Source organism: Erpetoichthys calabaricus, chromosome 9, assembly GCF_900747795.2.
Source record: "Erpetoichthys calabaricus chromosome 9, fErpCal1.3, whole genome shotgun sequence".
Classification (NCBI taxonomy): domain Eukaryota; kingdom Metazoa; phylum Chordata; class Cladistia; order Polypteriformes; family Polypteridae; genus Erpetoichthys; species Erpetoichthys calabaricus.
The window spans coordinates 143,407,270-143,421,161 of NC_041402.2; the positions used below are offsets into that span (position 1 = coordinate 143,407,270).

The 13,892-nt window shown below is 36.9% G+C and overlaps 1 protein-coding gene across 2 annotated transcripts in view; it reads right to left on the reverse strand.

Annotated features, from left to right (window-relative positions):
- The window catches only part of LOC114658188 (alpha-2-macroglobulin-like protein 1), an 84,979-nt gene that overhangs the window by 29,406 nt on the left and 41,681 nt on the right, over window positions 1–13,892 (reverse strand). For both annotated transcript variants that reach the window (XM_051932105.1, XM_028810281.2), the window contains 6 exons: window positions 11,686–11,821; window positions 10,646–10,871; window positions 9,280–9,406; window positions 5,439–5,560; window positions 2,201–2,252; window positions 1,487–1,570 (listed from right to left, as the gene is read on the reverse strand). In XM_051932105.1, the coding sequence (XP_051788065.1) occupies window positions 1,487–1,570; window positions 2,201–2,252; window positions 5,439–5,560; window positions 9,280–9,406; window positions 10,646–10,871; window positions 11,686–11,821 (747 nt within the window). The remainder of the gene's footprint in view (window positions 1–1,486; window positions 1,571–2,200; window positions 2,253–5,438; window positions 5,561–9,279; window positions 9,407–10,645; window positions 10,872–11,685; window positions 11,822–13,892) is intronic.

Here is a 13,892-nt window from a genome sequence, read left to right on the forward strand (position 1 = left end):
TTTAAATGTTTGAAGTGTCATGCGAGATGCAGATCACGCGGCACGGCAGCAGCAGCAGCAAGCCAGCAGCTGATCAAGCAAAGAGGAGGTAAAAGAAAACTGTATTTATTTCCCATTGTATCACCGTTTAAGAGGGGGTTTCGGAGGAGCGACTGCGTCTCCTTGGGCTGTGTTTAGCCCCCCTCTTTACAACGCGAGTGGCAGAAACATGAAGTGGCTGGTGCATAGCGCAGGCCAGGGGGGATGGCGAGCGAAGCAAGCAGGGGGGAACCCCCTAGTACAAATATTATTTGTTTTTTAAAGTTGCAACTAGAGTTAACTTAACAGTGGTGTTTCCTAGCTGTGAGAGGGATGTAAAAAAATGCAGAATGTGGGAAATTAAATTGGGAGCTGTTTTGGGATGTAGAGTGCCTGTCCAGCTGCAACGGTAAGCTGCTCAGAGGAATTTTACTTTGTGTCTGTTTTCTATGCCTCAAACCTGAATCAAACAAATTTAGCTTTTTATAGTACTATATTGCCCTCCTTCAAAGGAAGTTTCCATGCACATTGAAATAGTGTTACATAAACACTTTAAGTATAAATATGGGCCAACACTTAAATGGTTACTTTGCCACTGGCAATTTGACTGTGTGCAATTGGAGAGTTTTCTAATACAGCATAGGTTGGGGTGGTGGTTCTGAGGCTAGGAATCTGAACCGGCTATCGGAAAGGTTGCCGGTTCGAATCCCATGACTGCCAGAAGTGATTTTACTCTGTCCCCTAACCTGTAATTGCTCCATCCTGATGTTCCAACTTGCAGGGAAAACTTGGGGGTTGGTGGCAGGATTAGCACTCCAGCCACCATAAAAAACACCTCACACTGTTCCAGTATGGTGTGAGGTGTCACCTGTTGCACGGCTGCATTCAGGTCCCACTTAAGAGTGGTTTGTTGTGTGGTGGGAGCTGCAATGTGCTGTACCAGCACATGCTCCCAATCTTTCCCTGTCTCTCTTCTAGTACAGTATGATTAGTTTAATTAACAACACATGCATTGGGATAAATCCCTCATTGAAGAACCTCAAATGTATGTTGGAAGAAAGGGATTTTCTTACAGGGGATTATTCAGGTCTTGCACCTGATGCTTACTGGGATGGGATACAGCTTTGTCATGACCCTGCTCTGAAAAGCGGGTTTAGAAAAAGGATTGGGTGATTTCCACCCCTGAATGTGCAAATCATCTGAGATAGGGACATATTCAGGAAGTGGTCACGAGCTACAGAAGATGCACCAGAGCTTTGCATCAGTGAGGCAGTGCCCTACAGTATTCTCTGAAAATATGCGTAGGTACTGATAGTTTGTTTTCTTGTCTGATACCAACTTGTATGCCATAAGGAGTAATCTGTAATTTATATCCACTGCCACTTTCTCATAGACTATTTCCTATTGACTTTTGACTATTGCTTATTATTCAGGGTGTAGTTAAACAGATTTTTATTTTAGATTTTACCTAGGACTGAAACCAGTGCTTTAGCTGACCCATCTATGAACACATCTGGGAGGTGTAAAGAAATGTTTGTTGTTTCTGGTTCACCTGAAAAACAGCAAATTGGAAAAGAAATGTAAGAGATTTTCAATTATTCTTAATTAAGAGCATATTTTTAGGTAAGAACAAACATATTAGACGTGTATCAAAGATATGTCCAGTTTGAAATGTAGATAATCTATTTTTCTGTGATTATAGAAAAAACTCCATAGAGTTGTAGCAGTTTATAAAATTGTCTTAATGGCAGATTGGAATTTGTTTGAGAAAAAACAGAATATGCAGAAGTTCTCATTTACTACTTCAGACCGCATTTATTTTTGTGGCACATAGGAAAAACAATAGGAACTCCAGTGACTTTCATTTTTTGACAAAGTCGTTAACAGAATGTATATTACTGGAGCCATGTTATTCCATTCCAAAAATATAATTTAATGATTGTAAAATAAAATATTACATATTACTTTAAAATATAAATTGTGACACGTTCAAAATATCTAAATTAATAAAACACTGCATGATCCCAATTTATTCAGTTATTTATTTCACATTGTACTTCACCTACAGAGAGAATGACACACATTTCTTTAGTTTCAAAAAAAGTAAATGCAAGCAGTCACCATAAATGCTGACAAAAACAATATTGAAAAGGAAAGAGCAAGAAATAATTTATAATCTCACCCTGAGGACACAAAAGTGCATTTTCTGCAGTTGATTGTAGTACTCCCTCTGCCTTAAAAATGGAAATAAAGATAACAAGAAAACATTAATTAAATGTTCTGGATATTAAATGTATACTTATTTAATCTGGATTTTGGTGGTCCTTAACACTATGTCACATTTCATGATTTGTTTTTTAAGTCATAATTTTCATTTACATAATCTTAGCAATTCAGAGAAAGTCGATGGCACACTCCTGTGACCAGTGTCTGTCACTTAGCGTGACATACTTAGTGACTCATTAAAGGTAGTCTGTTGGTCACTCAAATAAAATCAAACAAATTTCATTTTGCTTTTAGTTGTAGGAGTGAGCTTCGTGCATGAGAGCTGACCAGCTATGAATGTTCATCCAGAAATTCAATGCACAGAATTCAGGGATGACGAAGAAGGAACACGTGTGCTTTAGACCTCATAGAGAGAAGAGAATCTCGTTGTAGTGAGAATGGTATGTAACTTAGCAGTGAATGTTTTAAAAATAAGCACAGGCTCAGATGTGTATAAGTGTGCATAGTGGCCAGGCAGATCATCTTCGAAGGTTAATGAGAAGTTCAGCTCTCCAGGTGGTTCAGCCGATTGCCTCATTAGACCAATCCAGGGTCTGTAATTAGTGCAACTGCTTCCCTAAGAGTTTAAAAATGAACCTGAGCAAGATAGTAGGGAAGTATCAGATTGGCAAAGGAAAATCAAAGACAGAAATAGAAAGTGCGAGCCAGTGCAGTGAGGAGAAGGCATACAGTTGACAGCCTCACGAAGGAGTGAGTGGCTGTTGTTCCAGGGATAAGTGATTCTCTGTTGAACAGGAGGGAGGAGCAGGAAATGATTGGGCAGTCTCTTAAGGATCCTGGAGACACAAAGGAGGGTGTGTGGAAGAAGGAGGCATGGATCCGAGGTTCTTGGCAGACACCGATGGAGAAAAATCTGTTTAGGTGATCTGGGGAGATCGAGAGAAAAACGAGCGCTGACTGAGAGAAACTAAAAATAACCCGATATCTGCATGGTTTTAGACAGAGCCTTTTAACCTATTTATTAGTGGTTTTATTCTCCACTTGAACACCTGTTTTTATGGATGAATTATTTAGAAAGAAGATGACTCTGCACTTTATTTATTGATAGACAACTGTTTGAATTAAAAACACTTTAACACATTTGCATGTATTCTCACTGTTATTTCCTCATTGCCCAGGCTCATCTTGGCTCATGATTATCGATGGTCCCGGATTCATGGGAGTATGGCAGCTGCAGCCTACCCTGACGGTCACACTTGTCTGTCTTATATTGCATGTTTTATGTATTACAACAGGAGGAAAAGGGAAATAGAAGGGCAGTGATTACAACTAAACCCGTTGTAACTGCTCACCCTTAGTATAGTGGCAGCTTGAAGATCAGCACTTAGTCAATAAATGTGATATGGACACCAGTTGTTAGACATTTAAACTGATAAGGTCTGGCAAAAAGATCAGCAACTGAGGTCAGCAAATTTGATATATACCTTGACTAGAAGTCGAATAATGTGACATTGGCCTTAGACAACATAATTACTAGATTCTGATTTAGGCACTTATTTTTTCATGAATAGAAGATAAAATTGTGAATGTGATCATTTTAATGTTGATTTATGCTGTTTGTACCAACACGGCTGCTTGAAAAGGACAGTTACTAAACCTGAACAATTTGATTTGATACACTGTATTGATCCCTGAGGGGAAATGCAATAATAAATCAATGCATAAATAGCTTGTCTTTTCAAAAATCAAATTTTGTCCTTTATATCACAAGGCATGAAATTCTTTTCTCTCAGGAAGATGTATGGACAAGAGGCTATTAAGTTGCACACATGTTAGAGTAGTGCTAACACAGACACGGATAAAAAGGAACTCCCAGTTTTCCAAACATGAGGTATTAATTGCCATTTTCACTCGGTAAATCCACCTTACAAGCCTTACTTTGAACAGCAATTTCCATTTAAAAAAGAATTCAAGGATTACTAGTATAAACTCACAAATTTTGCAAAAAACACATTTGCAAATTATTGAATAATAAGAAGATACATTCTCAACTATGTATGACCTTTATATATGTTGATTTTAAAGATTGATTAATTAACTAGGAATATAAAAATATAATTTTTGTAAATTACATTTTTAAATGATGTGGCAGTCTTTCTTTTGTATTGCAGTTCATTTTTGTAAATGAGCATTCAGAAATTCTGTAGTGCTTAGTTTTTATATGATTACATATTTAGTTCAAGTAATTGAAATAATCAGGTATTTCTCTTGAAAATTAGAGCGATGCTACTAAAATATGTTGCAATCTGATAGGTGGAAAAATTATTCAAATAAAATGACCCCCAGTAATTTAAATTCAATCTGACTTTGATCAGTTAACCTAATTTACTGTCAAGAAATTTAACAATCACAATGCATAGCGAGCTGTAGACGTGTCTGGGCTCTGCCCATAGCTCTACCTTGCAGGTCTCTTCTGGTTTTTGTGCTGTCCTTTTATTATGTAAAGTCTGCATTAACTCTGCCAATAATTAGCCTCTTGATTGGCTTATTAAGTCATTTAAGTCTTAGGTCATTTGAGGCTAGAATTACACTGCAAAAAATACACATGCAAAAACTAGACAAAATAAAACTTTTAATGGGAGTTGTTTTGCTTTTATTTAGCAAGAAAATCTGCCAATGTGGTAAGCAAAATTTACTTGAAAAGACTTCTTAAAGTAAGCTAAATAATCGTAAATACACATTTTTGGATATTTCAATAATTCTTAACAATAAGGAAAACAAGATTTAGTGTCATGATATAAACACTTTTCATTTTTTGCAGTGTAGAAGATGTGTCCTCCTTCTCTAACACACATAAAACTGAATCAATTTAATATGAATTACTGTGCAGTTATCTAGAGGGTGGTCCTTACTGAACAAAAGGCTAAGAGTGTTCAAGCTTTTCCTTTTTTGTCTCATGTGAATGAATGTGCTTATTTGATTTGTGGCTTTTCATTCTTTCTTTTGTCCATTTGTGTCTCTTGCTTTCTTTGTAATTGCAAAATGTCCATTTTGAGACTGTTTTGCCTGTAGAGGAAGCAGCACCTCTCCCCTGTTGAATCTACTAAGATTGTTTGGTTTCAAAAGCCTAAGGCAGTCATACGTCCTATATTTTTTGTATTAGACAGTAGAAGTAAACATAATATACAACTTACCTCTACTAGCAATTTCTTTATGACAACATCAGCACGTCCAGTTTCTGGCAGAACTACTGCTTCATTTCCACACAGGTCTTCAGTGCTCAGTGCCTCAGCACGTACAGTGACATTCACTTCACCTGGAGAAACAAACTGGATTGTCACTTATTTTGATTAAAAATCATTAGTCTACTTTGAAACAAAAAAAAATCTATGCATAATGTAAAATGTTTTATTTAATTCAGTATACTGATGGATATAAACTGAAGCATAGTGTCCATGATGAAAAAGTGGAAATTCACAATTGTCATATCATGAACATATAGTGAGAAGCCAAAATATCTGTTTAAATAACTAAATAATAATATACCCATAATTGCTCATTGAGGGATGCATTTATGAGATGTGGAGAAAACCCACAATTCCTCACAAATATTGATTAGATTTCACCCAACCATTCATCCTTAATCGATACCAATTAATTGAATGCATGGTCATGGTGGGAATACAGACTATCCTAGCAGCAAGTGCAACGCAGGAACCAAATCCAGTTTCATTTACCAGTTTGTCAGAGCACACTATTACTTAAATTGAGCCAGCATAGAATCATAAACTTACATGTACATCTTTGAGATCTGCAAGGGAAACCCCCACAAACATGGGAAGAGCATGTAAATGTATTATCAGCAAACCAGCCGACTGATTCTGAGTGTTAATATTAAACAGTTTATTCAAATAAGACATACTTTGGAATAGGCAAACGAGAAGACAAGGATAGTGTTTAAAGAATGACAGATCAAATGCTTGCTTTACCCCGTCATGTAGAATATACAGTATATATTATATTATTACATTACATAATACTAATGTGATCTGGCTTTTCCAGGGGACAGTTTTGTAAGATACTGGGTCTCAGTTATAGTGCCAAGGGTTAATCAGATGTATCAAAAATGCTATGTAATTAAATCAGATAGATCAGAAGTGCAATGTAAGTAACTAAGTAGTTTTCTGCTTGTTACTCTTAAACATGCTATATTACTATTGCACTTGAGTTAAACATTCCTGCTGTAAATCAATTCTTGCTTTTCCTAGTGACTTGACTTTGTTGATGGTCATTACAAAACATAATTTTAGAAGAAACTGTACTCTTTTGAATTCAAACAGGTATTTAGTAGCAATAATGGGAATATGGAGTACAGTGATCCCTCGCTATATCGCGCTTCGCCTTTCGCGGCTTCACTCTATCGCGGATTTTATATGTAAGCATATTTAAATATATATCGCGGATTTTTTGCTGGTTCGCGGATTTCTGCCGACAATGGGTCTTTTAATTTCTGGTACATGCTTCCTCAGTTGGTTTGCCCAGTTGATTTCATACAAGGGACGCTATTGGCAGATGGCTGAGAAGCTACCCAGCTTACTTTTCTCTCTCTCTCTCTCTTGCGCTGACTTTTTCTGATCCTGACGTAGGGGGTGTGAGCAGGGGGGCTGTTCGCACACCTAGACGATAGGGACGCTCGTCTAAAAATGCTGAAAGATTATCTTCACGTTGGCTACCTTCTGTGCAGCTGCTTCCTGAAAGGACATGCTGCACGGTGCTTCGCATACTTAAAAGCTCAAAGGGCACGTATTGATTTTTTTATCTGTCTCTCTCTCTCTCTGCTCCTGACGGAGGGGCTGTGAGCTGCCACCTTCAACAGCTTTGTGCCGCGGTGCTTCGCATACTTAAAAAGCCAAACAGCCCTATTGATTTGTTTGCTCCTTTGAAGAGGAAGATATGTTTGCATTCTTTTAATTGTGAGACTGAACTGTCATCTCTGTCTTGTCATGGAGCACAGTTTAAACTTTTGAAAAAGAGACAAATGTTTGTTTGCAGTGTTTGAATAACGTTCCTGTCTCTCTACAACCTCCTGTGTTTCTGCGCAAATCTGTGACCCAAGCATTACAATATAAAAATAACCATATAAACATATGGTTTCTACTTCGCGGATTTTCTTATTTCGCGGGTGGCTCTGGAACGCAACCCCCGCGATGGAGGAGGGATTACTGTATAATTTCACCTTCTAGCAGACCTGGTAAAAATGGTAGCTTCAATCAGATTTGATTGTAACACTTTGATCTGTATTCTTATGTCATTACAAAGTTTTAGAGGGTTTAGATGAAACACAGTATATATTGAATCACAGTTTACTTTAACTTATTTCATATAGCATTGAAGTTTACAGTCTGCACATTTACATGTCCCATGGAAAAAACTCAAAGTTTTAAGCACTGCACAGAAAAGAACAGGTGAAAAGAAATAATATTATGAACTATACACAATCTCCACCTCCTGTATGTTCTGTCCATGGGAGACTTTTTTACTGATTTGTGCAAGTGTTAAAACTGACCAAGGCATGCTGTCACTTTGGGTTTGTGTTGTACCCAGGGGCTGAAATGCTGTAACTGTACCTGCCTGTTTGTGCTTTGCAAACCAGACAATAGCTGCATGTCGTAGTCTGACCTCTAAGGGTTCACCTTAGTTCTTCACAATATTACATGTATTTACCACCAAGGAAAGTTCTTTGAATTACATGTACTATGCATATGCAAGATCAATAGTCATATACAGCTTGAATTTGTACCGCATCTTGAGGAGTAAAAAGAATCGGACAGAATAGGGAGTACTGCGTGTGCCCACGGAGGCACTTGCTAAACCACGTCTTCTTTGAGCTTTGCCTAACTTTCCTTTGTCCACTTCACATCTCATTTTCCTTGCAGATTGCCACCTCCTCTCTTTTTTCTATTCAGTGCAGCTGCCCTGCTTCACTTGCCGACAGACCCATTTCTCTGAGCAAGTACAGAAGCAGCTTGTACAGTGGCAATCATCTGTTTGTTATGTCCATTTGGATGAACTGCACACCGCATTTCTCCTTGTGATCACAGATGAAGCAAGAAAAGGGTGAGCTGCCTAATAATATTCCACTCGCTACAGCATTATTACCGACAAATATCAACAAATTAAAAAAACATAAATCAGCTAATTTTTCTAAAAATTTCAAATTAAATCAATCAAAGCATTTTTTGAGATTTTGGGGTATTTAGTTTTTCTAAATGTCCTTTCTTAGCAGTTATCTGCTGACCTAGATGTACCACCCTGACAAATTTCAGCTTTTTAAATAAACAGGAAATAGTGTCATTGTTGATGAGTGAGTAAATGAGTCCATCAATCAACTTTGTATTATATACAGTATATTCAGATTTGCCATACATTCATTCACTCATCCATCTATTTCTAAACCAATTAAATCCAATTGTAGGTCTGTGTGGAGCTAGAATGTATCTTTACAACATTCAATATAAGGCAGAAAAAAAGCCAGTCAATTTAAGAGTACACTCATACACACATTTACTAAAATTTTGCAAGTTTAGAGGCTGCAATCCATCTAAACTGCATGTCTTTAAAAAGTGGGAAAATTCCAGATTATCAGAATAAAAACCCACCCAGACAGCAAGAATCCAAACCGAGTAGCCTGGGTGGCTAACTGTTGTGCCACAGTACTGCCCAATAACATGTTCATGCTTTATTTATTTAAGTCAGTGCTTATATTTTCTTGACTAAATACAACAAAAATGTACAAATGCTGCCGCAGAAGATTAAATCACATCTACCCTTGCACTATTTCATGCTTAAGAAGGAAATGTTTTTTTAAATAATTTTATTTACTGGGTTGATAAAAATACAAAATACAATACAAAAATTATAATAAAGGATGCAGAACAGTTAAACATACAATAAGTAAAATCAGATTTCATATCAGAAAGGGTTTACAGCACTATATGTCATCTTGTTAAAGAGAAAAAGAATTTGTTTACATACCCAGTGCTTTAGGAATAAGAGTCCAGTGGAATATTTTGGCCTCATCAGGGCACAGGCAGCTTTTGTATTCACATCCCTCACACTCTTTTAACTGATACTCAGAAGACTCAGCTGGAGTGACCTTCACCTGTAGAGTAATCGTGAAGCAACAAGTTAGGAATATATAATTCCATTACAGGTTATATTCCATTTTGTAAATTTAAAATGAATGTGCATTCATATATTTAGCAGTTTCTCTTGTCCAAAGTGGCCAAGTGTCTGTGATGGGGGTTGAAATGGCACTATTTACTCATACTCACCAATTAATGACCTTACATACAGTATGTATGAAAGAAACATTAAATGTATAGGAATTCAATAAAAGTTGTAAATCAATGACTACAGTGCCCGTCACATGCTGATATATGGCATTTTAGAAGACACCCATAGTAATTACAATACATGAATGTGAAGTACATTTTATACAGTATTATTGTGTAGCCTTGACCTGCATTAGTAAGGAAAATTTTAATTTCCTTTCACCATAAGCTTTAAAGAAGTTGGATTTGAAATTATCCAATATGTATAAATAACATTTATGATTGATAAATTCTGAACACTGAATAGTCTAGAGTGCAGTGTGTAATGACAAAAGATGCATGACTATAAAGTAAATTTTAAGAGTAAAAATACAAGGCTGCATGCACATTATCAATGAACTGAAATCACACAGAATGTTTTCAGAACAGGATGACTTAACCTATGAAATAATCAATAAACAATTATTTTCTATAAGTCGGACATATCCAAGTAAGAAAACATATATGATTGCAACTTAAATCTACAATGTATATTACTGAAATAATCATGTATTTATTTGTTTATTTATTTTATGGTCAACTAAAACAATCTATAATGGAGCTAAATCCATGGATGTATATTGTAGTAATGCTACAAGCACACTGTTAAGATGGGCTCACACTTAAATGGGATGCAAAAAAGATTACAGCCACTGGCCAGAAGGTTGAAAGCGGTGTCCTTTCTCTTCTAAGTGAACACCCAGCTTTGAAAGGCTACAGCCTATGTGCAAGTCACAAGTAATCGGGAGGTGATAATCAAAACTGACTAGAAGCTTAGAGAGAAAAATAGAGAGAGGAGAATTGATATTGACCAGAAGGACCAACTCACTTCACTGGATGTGCTGCCTTTCAAGGGGACCTCTCTGTGACAGTAGTATGTTCAGTGAAGCATTTCTCAGAGCATTTTTATCTACACCACTGCACAATATATGGGGAAATCTGTGTTCCCCAGCTTTTTATATTTTCCTACCACTGTAAAATCAAAGATTTAGAAAATAAGTAAGGCAAAGTTTGTACAAAAAACTTACCATAATGCATTGGGACATGTAGTTAAAAACTGATGCTTTCAGCTCAAATTCTTCACCCCGGACCACTGAATATGGCAGTGTAAGCTCTACGAAGAATGGCTGGAATGCTGTCAGACCCACAGAGGGCGCTAGACCAAATCCCTGAGGAGAAGTGCAAAAAGCATCTGCCTGCCATTCAGTAATGGTATCTGGGACTGTCTTTGGAATGTCAAGTGTGCCCGTCTCCCTGGGTTGTGAGAAAAGTCATAGAATTAATAAAAAGAAATTTTGGCAATAAAAATGTAATAAATTAATTAATCATAGTTATGTTTTAAGATGGATGCTATCTAATGCCATGCATTTCAGAACAGGTCATCCACCTGAAGCTAAGCATGTTTGGGCCCTGCCAGTAGGAAAATCATGGGTTGCTGATGAAAGAGGTGCAGGTGAGGCCAGTAGTGCTGGGGACACTGTGCTTTAAAAATGGCACTGTCCTTCAGATAAGACCTAAAACCGATGTCCTAACTCTCTGTGGTCATAAAAGAACCCTGGGCATCCTTTGTAAAGAGCAGGGTGTATTCCAATGTCCAGGCTAAATTGCCCATCATGGCCTAGTTATTCTGGTCCCTTAATCATCCCCTGTCTCTAATTGGCTATCTCTCCCTCAATCCTTCAGCACCTAATAGCTCATGTGTAGTGCTCGTACTGGCACGAAAATGGCTGCCGTCGCATCATCCAGATGGATGCTACACATTAGTGATGGCTGAAGTGGCTCCCCAATCACTATGTAAAGCACTTTCAGAAGTGAGTAAAGTAATATATAAATGAAAATTATTTTTATTATTATTATTATTATTGTCCATTAAAATTTTACTTTTGCCGAAAATTTGACTTTAGTCATTTTCGATATTATGCAAAATCCATTTGATTTTATTAGAAAGACTTCAGTCTATTAAACAGGTCCACATATATTACACAAATTAAATTAAGATGCCATTGCCTATTGTTGATCTGATTGAAAATTATGAAAACTTAAAATGTTTCAGTATAATTTTACTTACCCAACAGAGACTAGATCCCAAACCCATGTTTCTGGAAAGAATTTACGGATGGTCTCTTTTACAGGTTGAGGACCTGGGCGACTCATATCAGCACTAGCACTCATGACAAATGGAACAGCCATTTCTTGCATTGCTACTGAATGTAATGACAAAAATAGAATTAGAACCTCTAAACATCATTTTAAATGGATACACATACAATTTTAATTTACTAATAAAAACATATTTCATAAAAGTTTAGCATGCTTATTTGTATTTAGTCCAAACAGTTTCTGAAACATTTCATTTACATGTGTCCAGGCTAAGTTCCATATATTGAGGTAAGGATATCAGTGTGACTGCTGAGAGTGAGAAAAGTCATCTATGTAGATGAAAGGGTTTATACACTAATATCAAAAGCTAAGTATCTTCACCTTCTTCAATAAAGTACCTTTTCTGATCTAACTACAAATTTACCAACAGTGTTAATTGTGGCAAAGTGTATCTGTGCTTGCAGAATACACATGGACACAAGAAACACTGTAGAAGATAATATTTGTCAGTTAGTCAGTCATTTTCCAACCCGCTATATCCTAACTATAGGGTCACGGGGGGTCTACTGGACCCAATCCCAGCCAACACAGGGCGCAAGGCAGGAACAAATCCTGGGCAGGGCACCAGCCCACCGCATGACACACACACACACACACACACCAAACACAAACTAGGGACAATTTAGGATCGCCAATGCACCTAACCTACATGTCTTTGGACTGTGGGAAGAAACCGGAGCACCCGGAGGAAACCCATGCAGACACGGGGAGAACATGCAAACTCCATGCAGGGAGGACCCGGGAAGTGAACCTGGGTCTCCTAACTGCGAGGCAGCAGCGCTACCACTGCGCCACCGTGCCGCCCATTTGTCAGTTGTTCAACCTGAAAATCATTGATTCACAAGGGTTTCATCCACATGTTTGGTATATTAGTCTTATACAAAACAAAACTCAAGAGTCTTTGTGCTGGGCAGCAGTGCGGTGACAGTATCTGCAAACTTCTACTTTTAAATTTAAAAATATTATTGTAACAATCTTAGCATAGTTTTTCACATTGCACTGATCAATGTTCTGTGTTGGGTTCAAAGCCTATACATACATGTGCTAGAAAACTTATATAAAAATTTTCCAATATTTTAGTAAATAATATATAGCAATGACATTTTGGTATTTTTTTATTCCACTGGAAGTATTGAATTCTAACTTGCCTGAACTAAGAATACAGTTAGTTATTTTCAGATGAGGAATACTCGCAAATTAAACTATGATAATACACCTGTGAAGACGAGAAAATGAGTGTGGGAAATTGACTTGTGGTTCAATTTTAATTGAAACAGAATCAAAATTTATGTGAGGCTCACTGCTATCAGCAACAGAAAAAATTCAGTCTCAGGTGTGCCCCAGTTGCATCAGATACATTACTAATATGAAGAAACAGATATATTGAGAAACTTATAAATGTAGGACTTTTTGGTTTGGAGGTTGCATTAATAAAACTCATCTGCTCATCCAGTTTTTCTTCAAAAGAAGCAAATATAAATATGCATTCATATTTATTGTGTAGCAAACTTGTTTATGCAAAATAGCTAATTGCAAAGATCAAGGCAATGATAAACCAATAAGAACATTTATTCAGAAGAGGGGGATCATGCTTAAGTTCCTAATGTGAAGATGTAACAAATGTCCACACTTAAGACCAGCAGCCTGTGATCTGTGGTCTAATTTATCTTTTTGCATGGATTCAAGTGTGAAAATATGTATATGCCAAAAAACAAGAAAATGTATACAGCAAAAAGAAACAAAAGAAAGTCAGATTTATAAAACGCATTTCTCCACAAGTTGCCTTTTATAAATCACAATTGCCTTGTCAATGTGCGCATTTGAATGTTCCTTGAATCCCTTCCTGGTTGCCACTGAAAAAAAACATATATGGACTATACTAAAGAAACCTTGTACATATGCAATCACAATGCTGCAGACCTTCATTGGCTGGTAGAGCAGCATCACACCTGAACGATCTATTGATATTTAATTTTTTTACTGTTTTACAAAGGTCCAGCCATATGTTTAATGCATACAAAAAATCAAATGTTATTGACAATTGTCTCTACACTGATATGACAAGAATTTATACAAAAAAACTGTATTCCTTTGAAGTTCCTGCATGTACCTTAT